At 34.2% G+C, this 17,577-nt stretch overlaps 1 protein-coding gene and 3 non-coding genes across 4 annotated transcripts; all 4 read left to right on the forward strand.

Moving 5' to 3' along the window:
* Positions 1–957: 957 nt before the first annotated feature.
* On the forward strand, positions 958–5,951 carry LOC18434886 (small ribosomal subunit protein uS12). Its single transcript, XM_006844947.4, has 4 exons — positions 958–1,041; positions 4,016–4,171; positions 4,299–4,425; positions 5,633–5,951. The coding sequence occupies exons 1-4, from the start codon at positions 1,037–1,039 to the stop codon at positions 5,771–5,773; spliced, it is 429 nt and encodes a 142-aa protein (XP_006845010.2). The 5' UTR covers positions 958–1,036; the 3' UTR covers positions 5,774–5,951.
* LOC148783917 (small nucleolar RNA snoR109) lies at positions 2,669–2,770 on the forward strand. Its single transcript, XR_016047586.1, has one exon. It is a non-coding gene; the product is annotated as a small nucleolar RNA snoR109 (small nucleolar RNA).
* On the forward strand, positions 3,018–3,139 carry LOC148783918 (small nucleolar RNA snoR111). Its single transcript, XR_016047621.1, has one exon. It is a non-coding gene; the product is annotated as a small nucleolar RNA snoR111 (small nucleolar RNA).
* LOC148783919 (small nucleolar RNA snoR111) lies at positions 3,239–3,360 on the forward strand. The gene has a single exon (XR_016047561.1). It is a non-coding gene; the product is annotated as a small nucleolar RNA snoR111 (small nucleolar RNA).
* Positions 5,952–17,577: the final 11,626 nt, after the last annotated feature.

Raw genomic sequence — 17,577 nt, forward strand, 5'->3', positions numbered from 1 at the left:
TTTTGATTTAATAATTAACTCATGGTTTTTAGCTTTTCTCCATGTTGTCTTGACACAACCTTACAGCGGTTTATAATCAATATTTGATGAATAAAATTCTAATTTATCAAGTGGCATTTTTAAATTATCAATGTAATTTAATTTTTTTATACTGCTTTACTATTGTTGTGGCATATAAACTGTGGAATACGTAAATGCAAACATGGACTACACATAAATTTTAATAAAGAAGATATACAAATAGACTATTTATTTTTTATTAAAAAAGATCACAATTATTCATGTCTGTCAAACTTCAAATTGGGTGGTTATAAATGTGCCATTGATTAAGTTTAAAAATTAAAAAAAAAACTTTATCGAACAAGTTGTCCAATTTGAAATTAGATAGCTCGAGGTATTTGTGACCCCGTTATTACAAAGGTAAACAATCTCATAGTATACAATCCCATCTTAATATATAGACATGTGCATATACGCAGACACCCACATAGTATATGGATATGTTCGTATCTAAACATTTTTTTTAAATTCACATAACACCCATATAGTATACGGATATGTCATACCCATTTTTTATTTTTAATTCAAATTTCTGACACTGAAACCCATGATACAAAATATACGCTACACCAAATTACAACCCAATACTCCAAGAAAATTAGTGTGGGCTGTAAAGATGGACGGTCACGGCCGCCCGTGAATACTCACTAAACACGCTACGCTAGTAATGGTAACGTCATCCCACCATTCATCTCGAAAGGCGACGGTTATAGTTGATCCTATCTACAGTTATTTTACACAAGAGCATACAGCGAGTTATGAATTCCGGGACATGTTTGGTATATCAAGATAGGCTGGGGTTGTTTTAGTTATTTTCTTAGACAAAATCTATTTTTTTTGTTTTTGCTCATTCCGCCCCCTCTATATAATGGTGAACAAGAGCTAGGGTTTCGTCTCAAGCTCCTCCTCACGGTTGCTAGCTAGCTAGAGCGAGAGAAGAGAGGAGAGGGAGCGACTTCAGAGATTTCATTACAAGATGGGGTATTCTTCTTCTCTCTACTATTTTGTACTTTCGATCTCTTTGATGAGTATTCGCGGAGTTTTTCACAGTTTTAGTTTTATTTGATGAGTATTAGCAGATTTTTTTTAGAGTTCTCAGAGGTATTCCATGCCTTTAACAGACAAGCATGGTCTGAGATTTGAGTGTTTTTCATATGTGGTTCCTCCTTGTGATCGATATCCTGAGAATGAGGGCTGCTTAATTGTATATAGAGCTCTGAGATCTATCTCCATTTCTTTTTTGTTGTTTTGTTATGTTTTGTTTTGTTTTTAGGTGTGAAACCTTTTAATATGGATCTGATTACTTTGTACAGTTTCATGAATTGTGTTTGTTGGTCTGAATGCTTTGTTGGATTGGATGCATTGTGTTTGTTGGTCTGAATGCTTTGTTGGATTGGATGTTCAGTCATTGAAATGTTTGGGTTGACGTGATTTTGCATTTACTTACTATATTCGGGGATATTGATTTCTTTCCTCTTTTTTTTTTTTTAACTGTTTTTGTCTCAGATCTCATGTAAGATCTCATGTAAGGTTACATGTCTTCCATATCGAGATTGGCCATTTGAAATGGATATGAATAATATTAACTCTAACCCTATTTAATACATTTGCACATTTCGTTACACATGTATCCAAGTTTTTGATGATGCCCTGTCTCAAGTTCTCTATTCATGTGCTTTCCTTATTTGAAAATGTGTAATTATTGGGTTTGAAGTCTTGCACAGGGATTTTTTTTAGCCCTAAGAAGGGCTGAAATTTGTTGTAGTCTTTGCGAAAAAATATAACCTATTTTCTCTAACTTTTTGTGCCATAGGGTATTATTTGCCCCTATGTCTTCTTCTTTATTTTAGAAGAATAATTTTTTTTTGTTTGAAGATTTAGATTACTTGCTGAGCATTAATGAAAAGAAAATGAAAATATGCGTGTGATAATGTTCCATATGAGAAGCATTGGATAATATTTACATCTTTCTGATTCGTTCTCCGGCATCCTCTAATCAATTATGGTTGAAACCTTGGTTTTCCCTTCAAAGAAAAACCAAAACATACGAGTATGTAAAAAAATCGTATATAAAAAAGGTAACTCTGAGAGCGAGTTCGCTCCCAAACATAGTTTAGGTTTCCTGACTTTGATGAATACGGGGGAAATTGTGATGTTAGTGCTGCGCCAACATTTATGTCCTAGTCCTTCATGCAACTTAAGACTACTATTCTAGAAATTGGTTTATGATATGTATTGATTTATGAGATATTGATGGTTACATAACTTTTGACACTTGAGACACAAATATTAGCATTGATTTTCATTTTTTAGAGTTGGTTTCATTCCCTTGGAGAAATTTTGTGGGTTCTCTGTTTTGCACAATAACTTTTGGATTCTTCACCCTTTTGATTGTCGACATTTTGGTTTCCTGTAGAAGTGTTTCTATAATTCATGATTTTCTAATATTTTTTGCCCCTTCAGATATTTTGAAAATTCTTTATTTTCCCATCTACTTCTTATAGTGGTTTTTAGTTTCTCTGTTTATATTTTTTTCTATCTAGTGCATGTGTGCTACATGTACCAGGAGATGGGGGTTTCCTATGGCCCATTTCTTGCTTTGCCACTTTGGCTGTAGCCATAACAAAAGCAGTCTTTCTCTTCAGGAGCTATAACTGGCCGGGTGTTAGTTTGATATCATTGACAACTGCTTACCGAGCTTCTGACAGTATTGCATGGATGTCACCATAAAAATGATCAATGTGAAAGAAACGATATGTAGGAATTAATAGTAATTTCTTTTTAATTTAGATTTTCAAGTTTTGTTTTCGTTATTTACATGTGTGGTTATTTGAAGTGCAAATTTCAATGAACCATTTGAAAATATGCATTATTCTTTATCTTGTCTGTCTCTGTTGTTGTGAACCTATGAAAAAAGAATTTAGACCCTTTCATGTAATAATATTCTCTGGTGCAGGATCTGGGAGATAGCCCTTGATAAGAATGGGCCCCTCTCTGTTGCAACAGAATAGATCAATGTCAAGATATCGTTTCAGTTACTCTGTATTTTATGGGCGATTTGGTTGTTGCTTGATAACAGTCTTCTCCCAATGATATTGCCCTTTATAAAATTGATAATCTATGAACACCAAAACAAAGTCCGAACTGGCTATTGTGTAATGGAAATCTCTGGTGCAGGATCTGGGAGATAGCCCCTGATAAGAATGGGCCCATCTCTGTTGCAACAGAGGAAATTAATGTCAAGATATCGTTTCAATTGCCCTGATTTGAATGGGCAATTTGATTGTTGCTTGACAACAACCTTTTTGCCACTTTACTTCCATGTTTCATTTGAAAATTTGGGAAGGTTTCTTATCTATTCCTATGTTTTTGTCATAAAAAAAATGTTTATTTTAATCTTTTTTATTATTGTTTTTTTAATTTTGTAAAGCCAAGGGAAAGGAAAAATTTAGCTGCAAATTTTACAAGATTCTGAATGTTTCAGTTAAATGGCGCATTCTTCTTAGTTAATGTAATAGGTTTTGTACTTATTCTCTGAGGAAATCATGCTACACTCATGTTCACTGGGGATAAATGATTTGGCCCATTGGTCAGTTATTAAATTGAGATCTTTATCATGCACATTTCCATGCAAGCCGCTCTCTACTACTCTGCAGGCAAGTGTTGAGAGCTTTGTTAGGCCAAATTGCTTGCAAATGTTCGATTTGTGTGTGTGCACGTGAGCTTGCATGGTTTGTGTTTTTTTGATATCTCTTGCTATACGTCTCCATAAATCTGCCATGAGAGATTTGTCCACCAAAATTGCTTGCAGAAGTTCGTTGTGTGCCTGCATGCTTGCATGATTGGTTCCTTCTGGTTCCCTTTCGATATATTTCTATTTTTCTTGCACAATTTTGGAATCGTTATTTTCTTTTTAGCTTGCACAATTTTGGAATCACTAGTTTCTTTTTGGCAGGAAGACACGTGGTATGGGAGCTGGGCGCAAGCTCAAAACTCATCGAAGGAGGCAGAAGTGGGCTGACAAATCTTACAAGAAGAGCCATCTTGGCAACGAGTGGAAGAAGCCTTTCGCAGGTTCTTCTCATGCCAAGGGTATTGTTCTAGAGAAGATGTAAGAACAATTTGAATCCCTTTATTTTCCACATTTGTTTTATTAAATTTTGTTTTGTTTTTGATAAACGGTATTTATTTTAGATTTTCCTCCATTCTCATATTGTGTGATAAATGATGTTTTTCAGAGGCATTGAGGCCAAACAGCCAAACTCCGCTATCCGAAAGTGTGCAAGAGTTCAGCTTATTAAGAACGGAAAGAAGATTGCAGCATTCGTTCCCAACGATGGTTGTCTGAATTACATCGAGGAAAATGTAAGCACTTGATTTCATTGACATTCTGCTTTGCATTTTCTTTTTCTTCATAATTGGAACCGTATAAGCACATACAGAGGATGGCACGAACATCCTAATCAATTTTAGAGACGGGGTTTCTGGAATTACTATTGTTGGGATTACTATTGTTTTCTAATCAGGACAAAAACCACAGTACCTCTTGGGAAATGGGAAAACTCTTTCTTTCCTGAACTAACTCTGAGGAAGCTCGAAAGAGAGGGAAAGCTGTGTAACCATATGTAATTTGGAAACAGATTTGGGTGGGTAGTTTCGGACAACTAGGAATTTCAAGCCTTATAGCAAGACAGGCCACATGATGCTTGTGAACCCCTGCCTCGTTCTTTAGGGCGATGTGGATGTTCTTGTTGTATCTTATGCTAATCTTTTGCTAAGATGGGCTGTAGGCATCCCAGGCTGTACCTATTCTAGTGTGTACCTCTCAAAATCCATGTTTGGAGATGGATTGAGGATCCCAAACATGGATCTTGATTGAGCCTCGTAAATGATCCATCATGTAACTTTTCTTTGGGCCTTCATTTCAATTCTTTGAAGATCATCAGGTCTACAATATTTTTTATTGATCTCTAAATTCATGGATCTGATGGAAATTACAGTTTAGGATGCATTCTGGGTCCCAAACCCTAGAAAACCAGGATGAAAACCAGTGTGTATGCGTGAGGCTGCAGGATCACCTAAATCTTGTAATATGGATGAGGTTGAATTACAAAGGAAGTCCTTCCAAGTCTGCAACTTTTTTTTGATACCCTTACCTCTTGTTTTAAGAGGTTATTGTGTTTTTGTGAAAGGCCATGATCCACATGATTTTTGTTGTTCCTTATGGAAGACCATAATGCACATGAATTTGTTGTCCCCTTTGAAAGGTTGTAAAACATTATCACTGTATAACAAACAGTGACTCCTCCCAAATTTTATGTCGATGGGATGGATTGGATGCTGATGGAGAAGAATGGGAACCACCTAATGCTCTTTAATTCCATGCGTACCTCTCTCTGTCCAATGTTGAACCCTTGATTGGATGGCGTGATCACCCTTATTTCATGTGGATGTCTTTTCACCATTTATAGTGTTAATTTAATTCCATTGTCATTAGTTTGATTTCTCTGTGAAATTTTTAGTTGTTCTGCTGTACTCGCACTATTAAATTGTTATATATTCATTTTCACAGGACGAGGTGTTGATTGCTGGGTTCGGTAGGAAGGGGCATGCAGTGGGAGATATTCCTGGGGTGCGTTTTAAGGTGGTCAAAGTCTCTGGGGTCTCGCTGTTGGCCCTTTTTAAGGAGAAGAAAGAGAAGCCTAGGTCATGAGTACCTTGTTTTTGTTTCCTCTGTATCTTTTATTTTGTTGTAGGGTGCATTTGCGAGGCAGTTCACCTCCCCCCTCTATTTTTGGCGTTTGCAAGAGTACGGGTAAGATTGATAAGATAAGCTTAACATTGGTCGAATTTTGGTCTTGTTCACATATTTTAAGTTTATGCTTTGATTATAGGCAGCTGCTTTTATTTTTTTCTTGTACACATCAATCTATCATTTCATCAAAATCATTTCCAGCTGTACTCCAAAATATTGGCTTTAGAAAACTTCTGAGCCCTTGTTTTTTTTGCATATGAACATTGACAACCGTCTCACCCAAGATAAGGTATTTCTGTACCAAACACATTGGTTGGAGTACTGCATCCATCACTCTTGAAATTGGATCTGTGGTGTCCATTAGGGGTAGCATAGCAGTGGCTTCGTCATTTAACATTGTTTTGGAAGCTATGGCTTCCAGAACAATGAACAATTAACAAAATAGTTGTTATGGTAATTGGATGCCGCCACAGTGTTGCTTCTTACTGTCACACATGAGAAGTGGCTTCCAGTTATAAAATATATGTTATAACATGTGAATGGATACATGTTTTTTTGAAAAATCTTATCTGTTACACGATCCATCTCATCAGAAGCTTTAAAAAATTTGCCTATTTCTCTCCAACCAAACTTCTCCGAGGATTGAAGCCTTCAAAATCTACCAAATCATCTACCCCTTTTTAAGGGAAAGAAGGAATTGAGAGCTGATCTAACAGATCAAGATGTGCTGGTAATGACATTTGAAAATCTCTAAGGATTGAAGCCTTAAAAATCTACCAAATCATCTACCCCTTTTTTAGGGAAAGAAGGAATTGAGAGTTGATCTAACAGATCAAGATGTGTTGGTAATGGCATTTGAAAATCAATAACTTGAAAGGTTCGGGTCCACGATGCTGAAGTAAATTGACAATGAATGAACAAATGCTTTTCAGTCGCTTCATCATTTTTACACAACATGTAAATATTATTTTTACACAACAAGCAAATATTGACGATTATCGTTTCCTTTTTCAAGTTATCAATTGTTTGTACTTAATTTTGCAAAAGAGTCCACAAAAAGATTTGAAACTTATGTGGGATTTGCCATTTCCAAATGGATATGAGCTTTGGTTGTTCTCAACTTAGTCTATCATGAAATAATAAATGATGCACCGACTTCATTGATAATATTCCATCTGTAGTTAACTCCCGACAACTTCATCCTCATGATGCATGGATATAAATCGTATCAAGATCTAGCAACAATTCACAAAATTGATTAAGAACAATATCTGGCACTCCATTATAGCTCAAACGAATATCCCAGGACAAAATTGATTAAGAACAACATCTGGCACTCCATTATAGCTCAAATGAATATCTCAGGAAAATCTATCAAAAGTCCACCTAACCTCCACTTTTTAATGCTGATTGATTGTCTTATCAAACACTTTTTAATATTTAAACCTCAACAGTCACTCATGATTCCAAAAATCAATAGTGGACCGTATACCTACTTCCCACCTCACACCTCTCACCACCAATTTTTTAGTGGAGTATATACGCCTTTCCAAAATTGGGATTGACAACTTCCTCCTCTTCCTTTAATAATAAAGCCACTATTATCCGCACCATATTTGGCAACCAAAACTTCATTCCACAATTGATCTTCATCATTTAAAGACCTCTACCACCATTTCGATAACAGAGCTAAATTAACTAATTTGATCTTACGAATCTCTAGACTTCTTTCAGCTTTAGGAGTACAAATTTTATCCCAACCCACCAAATGGAATTTTTTGTTACCATCAAACAAGCCCCATAAAAAATTACACATATGCCACTCAATTTCTTTAACAATAGGGGTTGGCATATAAAGCAAGGATAATAGGTACACATGCATATTAGATAGAGTTGATTTGATTAGAGTAATATGCCCTTCAAGAGATAAGAATTTAGACTTCCATAAATCCAGCTTGGAGATAAGTTTATTTATTATTGGATCCCACACCGATCTTGATAGCCTTTTATCCGAAATAGGAATTCTTAGATAATTAAAAAGAAGACTACCAACCGTACACCCCATCATCAAAGCTAATTTCTCAATCAAGACAACTTTAACACCAACACCCACTAAAGTGGATTTTGAAAAAGTATCTTTGAGACCCATGATAACCTCACAACGTCATAAAAATAAAGAGATAACTTGTACCTGATTCACCTTTGTATCACAGAAGATGAGCGTGTCATCCACATATTAGAAGTAAGAGATAATTGGCCCCCGAACAGCCACCTTGAAGCCATTGAACCTACCTCTCTGTTCAATTCTTTTAAGCATTAGGCTAAAACCATGTGTCACCAAAGTGAGCAAAAATGGTACCAACTGATCTCCTTGCCTCAAACCTCTGGAAGCCTTAAAAAACCACTTCGAGTGTCCATTCACCAGAACTGAAAAATGAGCCGAGGATAAGCAACCTCTAATCCAACTTCTCCATCTGACTCCAAACTTCTTTTTTAGCATTATTTCATTTAAAACATTCAACTCAACCCTATTATATGCCTTTCTAAAATATAATTTCAACACCACACCTGATTCTACGCATAGAACTCTAGAATGAAGACATTCATGAGCAATTAAAATACTATCCGTGATAATTCTTTCTTTAATAAAAGATGACTGTGGGCTCGAGACCATTAATGACAAAACCTTCTTCAGTCTGAAAGATAGCAACTTTGCAATAATCTTATAGAGACTTGTCAGCAAACTAATACGTCTCAGATAAAAAATACCAGCATGTGCATCCCTTTTAGGAATTAGAGAAATAAACGTAGAGTTAATGCTCTTATCTATAACACCATGATTGAAGAAATCAACCACCATATGAAAGACCTCTTCCCCTACAAAATCCCAAAACTTATGAGAAAAAAGCAATGGGAAACCATTTGGTCCTGGTGCTTTATCCCCATTAAGAGATAAAACAACAACACGTTTTACTTCTTCCATAGTGGCAGGTATTTCCAATTCCCGGGCCTGAAGATCAGATAAAGTTTGAAACTGCACCCCAAGAAAAGAGGCACCCATAATGCATTCGTTGGTAAAGGCCTCAAAATGTTTTACAAACTTATTATCCCAAACATCACCATCCTCCTCAATTAAATTACCAAAAGAGATTCCAGAGATATCATTAAGGCGCTTTCTAGAATTTGGAATTGCTTGAAAGAAAGCAGTATTTAAATCACATTCTTTCAACCATTTCACCCTAGATCTCTGTCTCCAATAAACTTCTTCTTGTCTTAACATATCATGCAATTCAGCTTCCAGTCGATCTTTAGTAGTTGCAACCTCCACCGAAAATACTCTCAACAATTAAGTATCCTCCTCTAACGACTGTAATTGTGACATAACACTATCTAATTTCATTTTCAAATAGAACTTATTCACTTGCTTCCAGTCAATTAGATGGTGTTTAACAGTCAACAATTTTTATGGAATCTATAACTATGATGTCCTATCACAATCGTATTTAACCAGATATACTTCACCAAATCAACCACGTCTGGTTCAAGCAACCAATCAACATCCATAAGAAAAGGTCTAGGCCCCATAACATTTTTGCTAGATTGTAAGCATAATGGTACATGATCTGAGGATAATTTTGCCAAAGAAGAAACCAAAGCCAAGGAAAACTGGCTTTCCCAATCCGTCGAGACTAAAAACCTGTCAAATTTGCTCATAACCATATTAACAAGGCTATTATTAGACTAGGTGCACTAAACATCAGACACCGGGAGCTCCATCAGTCCATTTGTCACGACAAAATCATTAAATATTCTCATCCCACCATTATAAGACACATTTGAAGAAGTTTCATCAGAATTGCAGATGAAATTGAAATCCCCCCCACCAAGCAGGCAGGCAGGCAAGCAAGCCTCCTTCAAACATGAAGTTAAATCATTAAGAAACACAAGTTTAAGAGCATGAGTATTAGGCCCACATGCATTCATAAGCAACCAACGAAAATGAAAAAAAGGCCTTAAAAAACCATTACCACAAAACCGATCATTGATGATTGTCTGAGAACAAAGCACTACTGATGATCCCAAATTCCCCAAAGGCCACCAGAAAAACCCACAGCATATATACAATATATACAATATTGTACATACAATATATACAATAATATATAATATACAATATATAATATACAATATATATATTCAATATACAATATATAATATACAATATACAATATACAATATACAATATACAATATACAATATACAATATACAATATACAATATTCAATATATTGTATACAATATACAATATACCATATACAATATATACAATATACAATATACAATATATTGTATACAATATAAAATATACATTATTGTATTGTATACAGTGTATACAATGTATATTGGGTATATAGTGTATATTGGGTAAACATTGTATATTGGGTATACGCTGTATATTGGGTATACAGTGTACATTGGGTATACAGTGTATATTGGGTATACAGTGTATATTGGGTATACAGTGTATATTGGGTATACAATGTATATAGTGTATATTGGGTATATTGGTACAGTGTATAGCCAATATACACTGTATACCCAATATATCCAGTATACAGTATATTGGGTATATCTAGTATATTGGGTATATCTAGTATATTGGGTATACAATATATTGGGCATACCCAATGTATAGTATATTGGGCTTACCTAATATACAGTATATTGGGTATATTGTATATTGGGTATACTGTATACAATATATTGGGTATACAGTGTATATATACAGTGTATATGTACACTGTATATACGCTGTATATATACAGTGTATATGTACACTGTATATATATATATATATATATATATATATATATATATATATATATATATATGCACTATATATATACAGTGTACATATATATACAGTGTATATTTTTGACAAAAAAAATGTATATACACTGTATACAGTGTATATACACTATATATACACTATACACTATACAGGGTATATACACTATACAATGTATATACAGTGTATATATACTATATACACTGTATATTGGGTATATACTGTATACTGGGTATATACTATATATTGGGTATATACTGTACATTGGGTATATACTGTACATTGGGTATATATTGTACATTGGGTATATACTGTATATTGGGTATATACCGTGTATATACTGTGTATTGGGTATATACTGTATATTGGGTATATACCGTGTATATACTGTATATTGGGTATATACCGTGTATATACTGTGTATTGGGTATATACTGTATATTGGGTATACAGTGTATATATTGTATATTGGGTATATACTATATAGACAGTATATATACAATGTATATATTATATATACAGTGTATATTGGGTATACAGTGTATATTGGGTATACAGTGTATTGGGTATATTGGGTATACAGTGTAATTGGGTATACAGTGCATATTGGGTATACAGTGTATATTGGGTATACAGTGTATTGGGTATACAATGTATATTGGGTATACAGTGTATTGGGTATATTGGGTATACAGTGTATATACAGTGTATTGGGTATATTGGATATATACAGTGTATATACACTATATATTGGGTATACACTGTCTATACAGTGTATACACTCAATATATAATGTATTGGGTATACACTCAATACAATATAATGTATATATTGGGTATATATAATGTATATATTGTATACACTCATATGTGTTGGGTATACACTATATTGGGTATATAATGTATATATATATATATATATATATAATTTAATCAAAATATGAAGTTATTTGATTCTTTATTGGAGTAGACTGATCTACTCTACAGTAAATATGTAAATAAGAGGCTATTATATTTAACAAGTTCTTGTAGGATTTTGTAATAATTAAGGATAAAAAGAAGTATGCAAAGTAAAGGGATAATAGAGATATCAATCACGAACCATTGAGCATAAGATAACTCGCCAATCTTTATACTAAATAAAATCTTAAACTGCATGATATAAACAGATATAACCACTTTTTATAACAACTGTATAATTTTTACAAGAATAGAGCAAACACTAACATAGCAACTGTATAATACAACTTATTACATATTTGAAGAAAAGAAAAAGACAGGATGGTAATCTGAAACTTACTGTGTACAAATACAATAACTGGAAAATAGTTTCCAGTGTTGTGGACAGTATGAAGGGAGAGATTTTAGATTGCAGTCACACATAATGGATATAGAAAGAAAGGTGAAGGATAAAACCTGATCATATGCTTAGAATATGATGAGCTATGAAGGTCAGGATAGCTCTGATGTTTGATGCAATATTTCGAACTCAGAAGAGTAGTAATAAACTCAGAGAGACTGAGAGAGAAATTAGAGAGATATAACTTAGAGAGAAAAGTCAGAGAGAGGAGACTCAGAGAACTCAAAGAACGAAGGCAGCAGAAAAAGAGAATGGTTGAGGCAGAGTTCGACCTTAGAGAGAGAGAAATAAGGCTAAGAGAAGAAGAACAGAGAGAAGACCTTGAGCCGAGGAAGAAAGCTCAGAGGAGAAGACCCTCGGGAGTAGAGGCAGAAAGCTGAGAGAAGAGAAGACCTTTGGGAGCTGAGAAAGAAGGCTGAGAGAAGAAGACCTTATTGGAATGAGAGGAGGCTCCTCTATTTATAGGCGAGGGAGGTTTCTTCGGGAGCAAGTAAAGAGGATAGGAAGGAATCAAATAAAGATGAGGTGACTCGAGAGAATCAAACAAAAGAGGGAATCAAACAAAAGAGAAAAGAGAAAAAGTATTATGAACAGTGCTTTGTTTGTCTGTATCTCAAGTGGCTACAGTATTTTCTGTCTGGAATAGTATTTGTTGTCGGAGACGTGGCCACAGTGAATCACTTTTTGTACAGTGTCCTGTTGTCGTATATAGAAGTGGGTACAGTGCTTCGAATATTGAAATAGTCTTTTTGTCGTTTTCTGTGGGAGGAATTTTGTCTCTTATGGAGCTTTATCGGTGGAGACTGTTCCTCTTTTGGATTATTGATATTGCTGTTGGTGGTGATGTTGATAGAGACTTGTTTACGGTCGTTGACTGAATTCGTCTGGATCGTCTTCTTCTGGATCTGTCTCTTCTTCTGGATCTGGATCAGCTTCACTCAATTGAAGGTATCTATTGGTGTGAAGTGGGGAAGATTGTACAGTTTCTTCGAAAGATACTGGTTTTCTTCCGGCCTCAGCAAAGATCTCTTTCATTTGTTTTTCAAGTTCTTCCTTGGATGCATTGGGATTGGTTTGCAACATATTTCGTAAATAGGTTGGAAAGTCAAAAGAGGTATTGGCTGTATTTGGGCTTGGCTGGTATTTAGGTGTCTGTTGGGGTATTCTTTTTGGTGTGGTAGTGGTGAGATCCATTTGGAAAATGTCCCACCATTTTACAGAGATGGTTTTCCCCAATCGAAGAATATAGGTATAATCGGCTGTATTATTAACTGAAATAGTATAGTCCCATTTCATGATCCATGGGATCTGATATAATGCTATGAAGTACAGGTGAGTATCAACAGTATTGTCACTATTATTATATTGTATAAATTGTTCCTGCATGTTTTTGAAAGCAGGAGGTAGAACCAAAGATGTTTAACCCCACACCAAGAACCAATTTTGAAACCATGTGGGGAATCTTTCGAAAACAGGTAGCCGGAACTGAAGGTACCAGCTGTGTTTGTTATTTGGATTTTGATAATAAAAGAATTTATGCCAGGCTTCTATGTATTCGGCATATTTATAATATTTATACGAGAAATCTGGGTTGTGCAGTTTCTTTCCCTGCGGGATTGCAACCCCACTCGTCATAGGAAAGTAGCTTTTTTATTTGAACCTTGGAATAAGCAATTATTCTGGTATTCTGCTGGAAATAATGGGTTACAGAGATGGACCCTGTTTCCATGAGTATAGCCTCATAATATTCTCTGATTTTTACCCCATTGGTAGGGTTGAGATGGTTCAATAAATATATTGGTGCAAGTTTTATGGGATCTGTATGAATATGTTGTTCATCTATGATAATATCCATAAGATAGGCTCTTTCGATGTATGCAGATCTGGGCATATTCGGTATAGAAGCAGATTTGGATTGAGCTGGTGAATATATAAGATTAGAAGCATGTGCTTCTGGATAGGTAATTTGGTGAATGGGTGAGTGTGAAGGTGAACGTATTGCCAAAGGCGGGGGTTCCCCTTCATATGGAACTATATTTCTCATGGGTTGTTTATCTCGGCGAGAAGTGCCTCGAGAACCCATTTGATTTGATAAAGGTGACAGTGAAATATTAGTATTATTCTTATTCTCCTCGAACAGCTGTAAGGCAAGGGATAATTGGTGATTCGTCGTTGGAGTCAGTGTTGCCCCCCCTGCAAAAATTCACGGGTTAAAAAATCAGGAAGAGAATTGGAAGACCCGGGAAGGTGTTCGATGGAAAAATCAAAGGTGGACAAGATAGCCTGCCATCGTGCAAAAATTTGTTTGGAAGCCAAATTTTGAACATCTTTTTGCAAAATATCTTTGGCTGCTTTGCAGTCAGTACGTATTAAGAAATGTTGATTTAAAATATCACTTTGGAATTTAGAAACACAATGAACTATGGCTAAGAGTTCTTTCTTAACCATGGAATAATTGAGTTGAGTGGGATTCTAGGCTTTAGAAGTATAATGAAGTAATAGTTCTTGAGAATCAATTTTTTGTTTAAGAATGCCCCCTAAACCTTTGTCAGAAGCATCACATTCTATAATTTTGAAAGCAGTTGGATGAGGAAGGGATAGACATTCTAGAGTCTTTACCTTGCGTTTAATTACCTGTACTGCTTGAGTGTGAATATTTGTCCATGGTGGAGGATTCTTTTTGAGTCTGTCATATAAAGGTTTAGAATCTAAGGCAAGGTTGGGATAGAAATCACTAACATAATTTAAACATCCTAGGAACCTTTGAAGTTCCTTTTTATCAAGTATTTGGTCAGGGAACTTATCAGCAAATTGTATTGATCTATCTATAGGAATAATAGTTCCATGATTGATCATATGACCTAGAAATCTAATATTAGTTTTGAATAAAGTTATCTTTTTGGCTGAAACAACTAGTCCAACTGTTTGGATAGCATGTATAAAAGTATTAATATGTTTAATATGTTGCTCTATAGATTCAGAGAATATTAAAACATCATCAATATAAACAATCATGAAATGATGATAGGCATTGAAGACATCATTCATTATTTTCTGGAATTCTGATGGAGCTTTTTTTAAACCAAATGGCATAATGTTCCATTCATATTGACCAAACGGGACATTAAATGCTGTTTTATATTTATCTTGTTCTTGAATTTGTATTTGCCAATATCCAGACTTCATATCAAATTTAGAAAAGATGCAGGCTTGAGCAACTCTGTCTAATAAATCTTTTTTATTGGGGATAGGATATCTGATCTATCTTAATACTTTGTTGAGAGGTTTATAATTGATAACAAGGCGAGGAACTCCTCGTTCTTTTTCAGCATTTTTATTTACATAAAAGGCTGCACAGCTCCAAGGTGAGGAGCTTAATCGTATTAGTTTTTTCTGTTGGAGATCTGCTATTTCTTTGCGGCACATATCAAGCAGAATAGTATTCATTTGTATTGGTCTAGCCTTTGTAGGTATTTGTTTTTCATCAAAACCTTGTTCATAAGGTAGACTTATACTATGTTTTTTTCTTTTCCAAAAAGCATTAGGATGTTCACTACATATAGTAGTTTCTATTTGTTTTTGTATTGATTGAATCTTTTATTGAATTGAAGGAGTAATTATTTGTTCTTCAATAGATTTATATTTGATTTCTTGTTTTAAGGTACAAAGAAATCTTTCTTTGTTTTGTAGCTGACTTTTAACACTATTTAATTCTTTTGATTTTGGTTTTGTATAAAATTAAAATGTATTGGAATATTCTGTATGGTTGAAGATATCCTTGTTTCATCTATAGATAAAGGATATAGTGAAGTAAGGAATGGGACTCCAAGTATGACAGCTTGACTTAATCCTTTTACCATAATGAATGGTGTATCAATACATTGATGGTTGTTACAAACTGAAGCATTAGATAATTTATATTTAATAAATAATCTACTTTCATCTGCTGTATTTAGTATTTGAGTAGTTTTATCAAAGTATTTAGAAGGTACGAGTCCTTCATTGATACAATTAAGGTCAGCTCCAGAATCTATTAGAGCTGAAGTTTCAAAGCTATAATCTTTTGCAACAATAATCTTAACTTCGACAAACCATTTTTGTATTACTATTTTGTCTATTAAGTTGACAGAAGGAATAGTTACTATTTGTAGCTTAGCTTCTGAAGATTCAGGAATATCTGAAGATGGATTTGGTTCATATTTCATCATTTGATCGAATTCTATTTCATCTGTTTCTGAATCTTGTTGAGATAGTTGTTGTAGTTCTAAAGATTTAATCCTATTTTTTAATTGAACTATTTCAGTTTTTATTTCTTTAATTTCTTTTTTAATGTCTGAAATTGTGGGTTCTTTTTGTTGAGAAGTGTGTTGTTCACTTACTCTTTTCATTATTGAAGCAAAATTATATTCATCAGGAGATTTATTCATTGGAAGTGATTTGGCTTTATTTTTTGTTATAGAAATATTGAGTAATGACAGCTCTTTTTTCATCTAGATCACTAATTTTGTCAATTATGTCTAAGATGAAATTATCTTCTTGAGTGAGTGTCTGTACATTATGTGTTGGTATAGGACAACTACAATTATTATTGAAACTAGATGATTCTGTATCTGAACCATTAGTAGAATCAGAAGAATCTGTCCACATAAGATCGTCATCTTGGATTTGGTCTATATGCGAATTAGTAGAAGTAGAGGACGAAGAATCATAGTTGATTATATTATATAATTTTGATTTTATTGTTTCATCTAGGTGTAATGATTCTATTTTCTTTTTTAATTTACATTGATGTTTATAATGTCTTACTTTACCACACTTATAACATACGGGTAGTTTTCTTTTTCCCTTTGTGTTGGGGGAAAACTTATCAAGTAGTTTTCTTTTAGATTTTTTATAATATTTTTTCTTATCTTTATTTTTAGATCTATATTTTTCCTTTTTATTATATAAATTATCAGGCATATTTTTCTTATCAAGATAATATCCAAATTGTTCGCAGAAATCACCAAGTTCTTTTCGCTTAGTAATTTTTTGTTTATCTAATTGTCTTTTGAGTTTCATATCTGTACATAAGGCTAATCCCTCAGTACATATTTTTGCGGAGAGTTCTCCTAATGTATATGATGAGTATACTATAATTCCATTATGTTTCTTTCGCAGTTTTTCTTTGACTTTTTCTGCGAATAAATATGGTAGACCAGCTATAAATTTCTCTTTCCAGTGGTCTAGCTGACAGTCTTCTCTTATTAGTAATCTTGAGAAAAATACATCTTTATACCATTTATAATGAGATAGGGTAGGACAGCGTAAATTGGATAGCAGATCTTCTGATCTAGCTGCTAATAATGCTGTACTGCCTACAAAGTGAAGTGTAATGGTATAGATGAGAGTGTTGACAACATCACTCTCTGTATAAATTATTTCTTGGTTTTGTTCATTCCTGGCGGTCCATTGCCTAGTATTATTGAGGATTCTTTGTTTGGTTTCATCATCTACATAAAAATCCCACCAGCCTCGTAACCAGCCAGTAAATCCATTAACTATTGCTTTTGCA

The sequence above is a fragment of the Amborella trichopoda genome, chromosome 1, assembly GCF_054954075.1.
Source record: "Amborella trichopoda isolate Santa Cruz 75 chromosome 1, AtrichopodaSantaCruz75HAP2 v2.0, whole genome shotgun sequence".
NCBI lineage: Eukaryota > Viridiplantae > Streptophyta > Magnoliopsida > Amborellales > Amborellaceae > Amborella > Amborella trichopoda.

What these genes read in the sequence shown, in the direction of transcription:
- LOC18434886 (XM_006844947.4), top strand. An exon ending in GGTATTGTTCTAGAGAAGAT is followed by an intron (nt 4,172 to 4,298) that starts GTAAGAACAATT and finishes GATGTTTTTCAG; the next exon opens with AGGCATTGAGGCCAAACAGC. An exon ending in TGAATTACATCGAGGAAAAT is followed by an intron (nt 4,426 to 5,632) that starts GTAAGCACTTGA and finishes TCATTTTCACAG; the next exon opens with GACGAGGTGTTGATTGCTGG.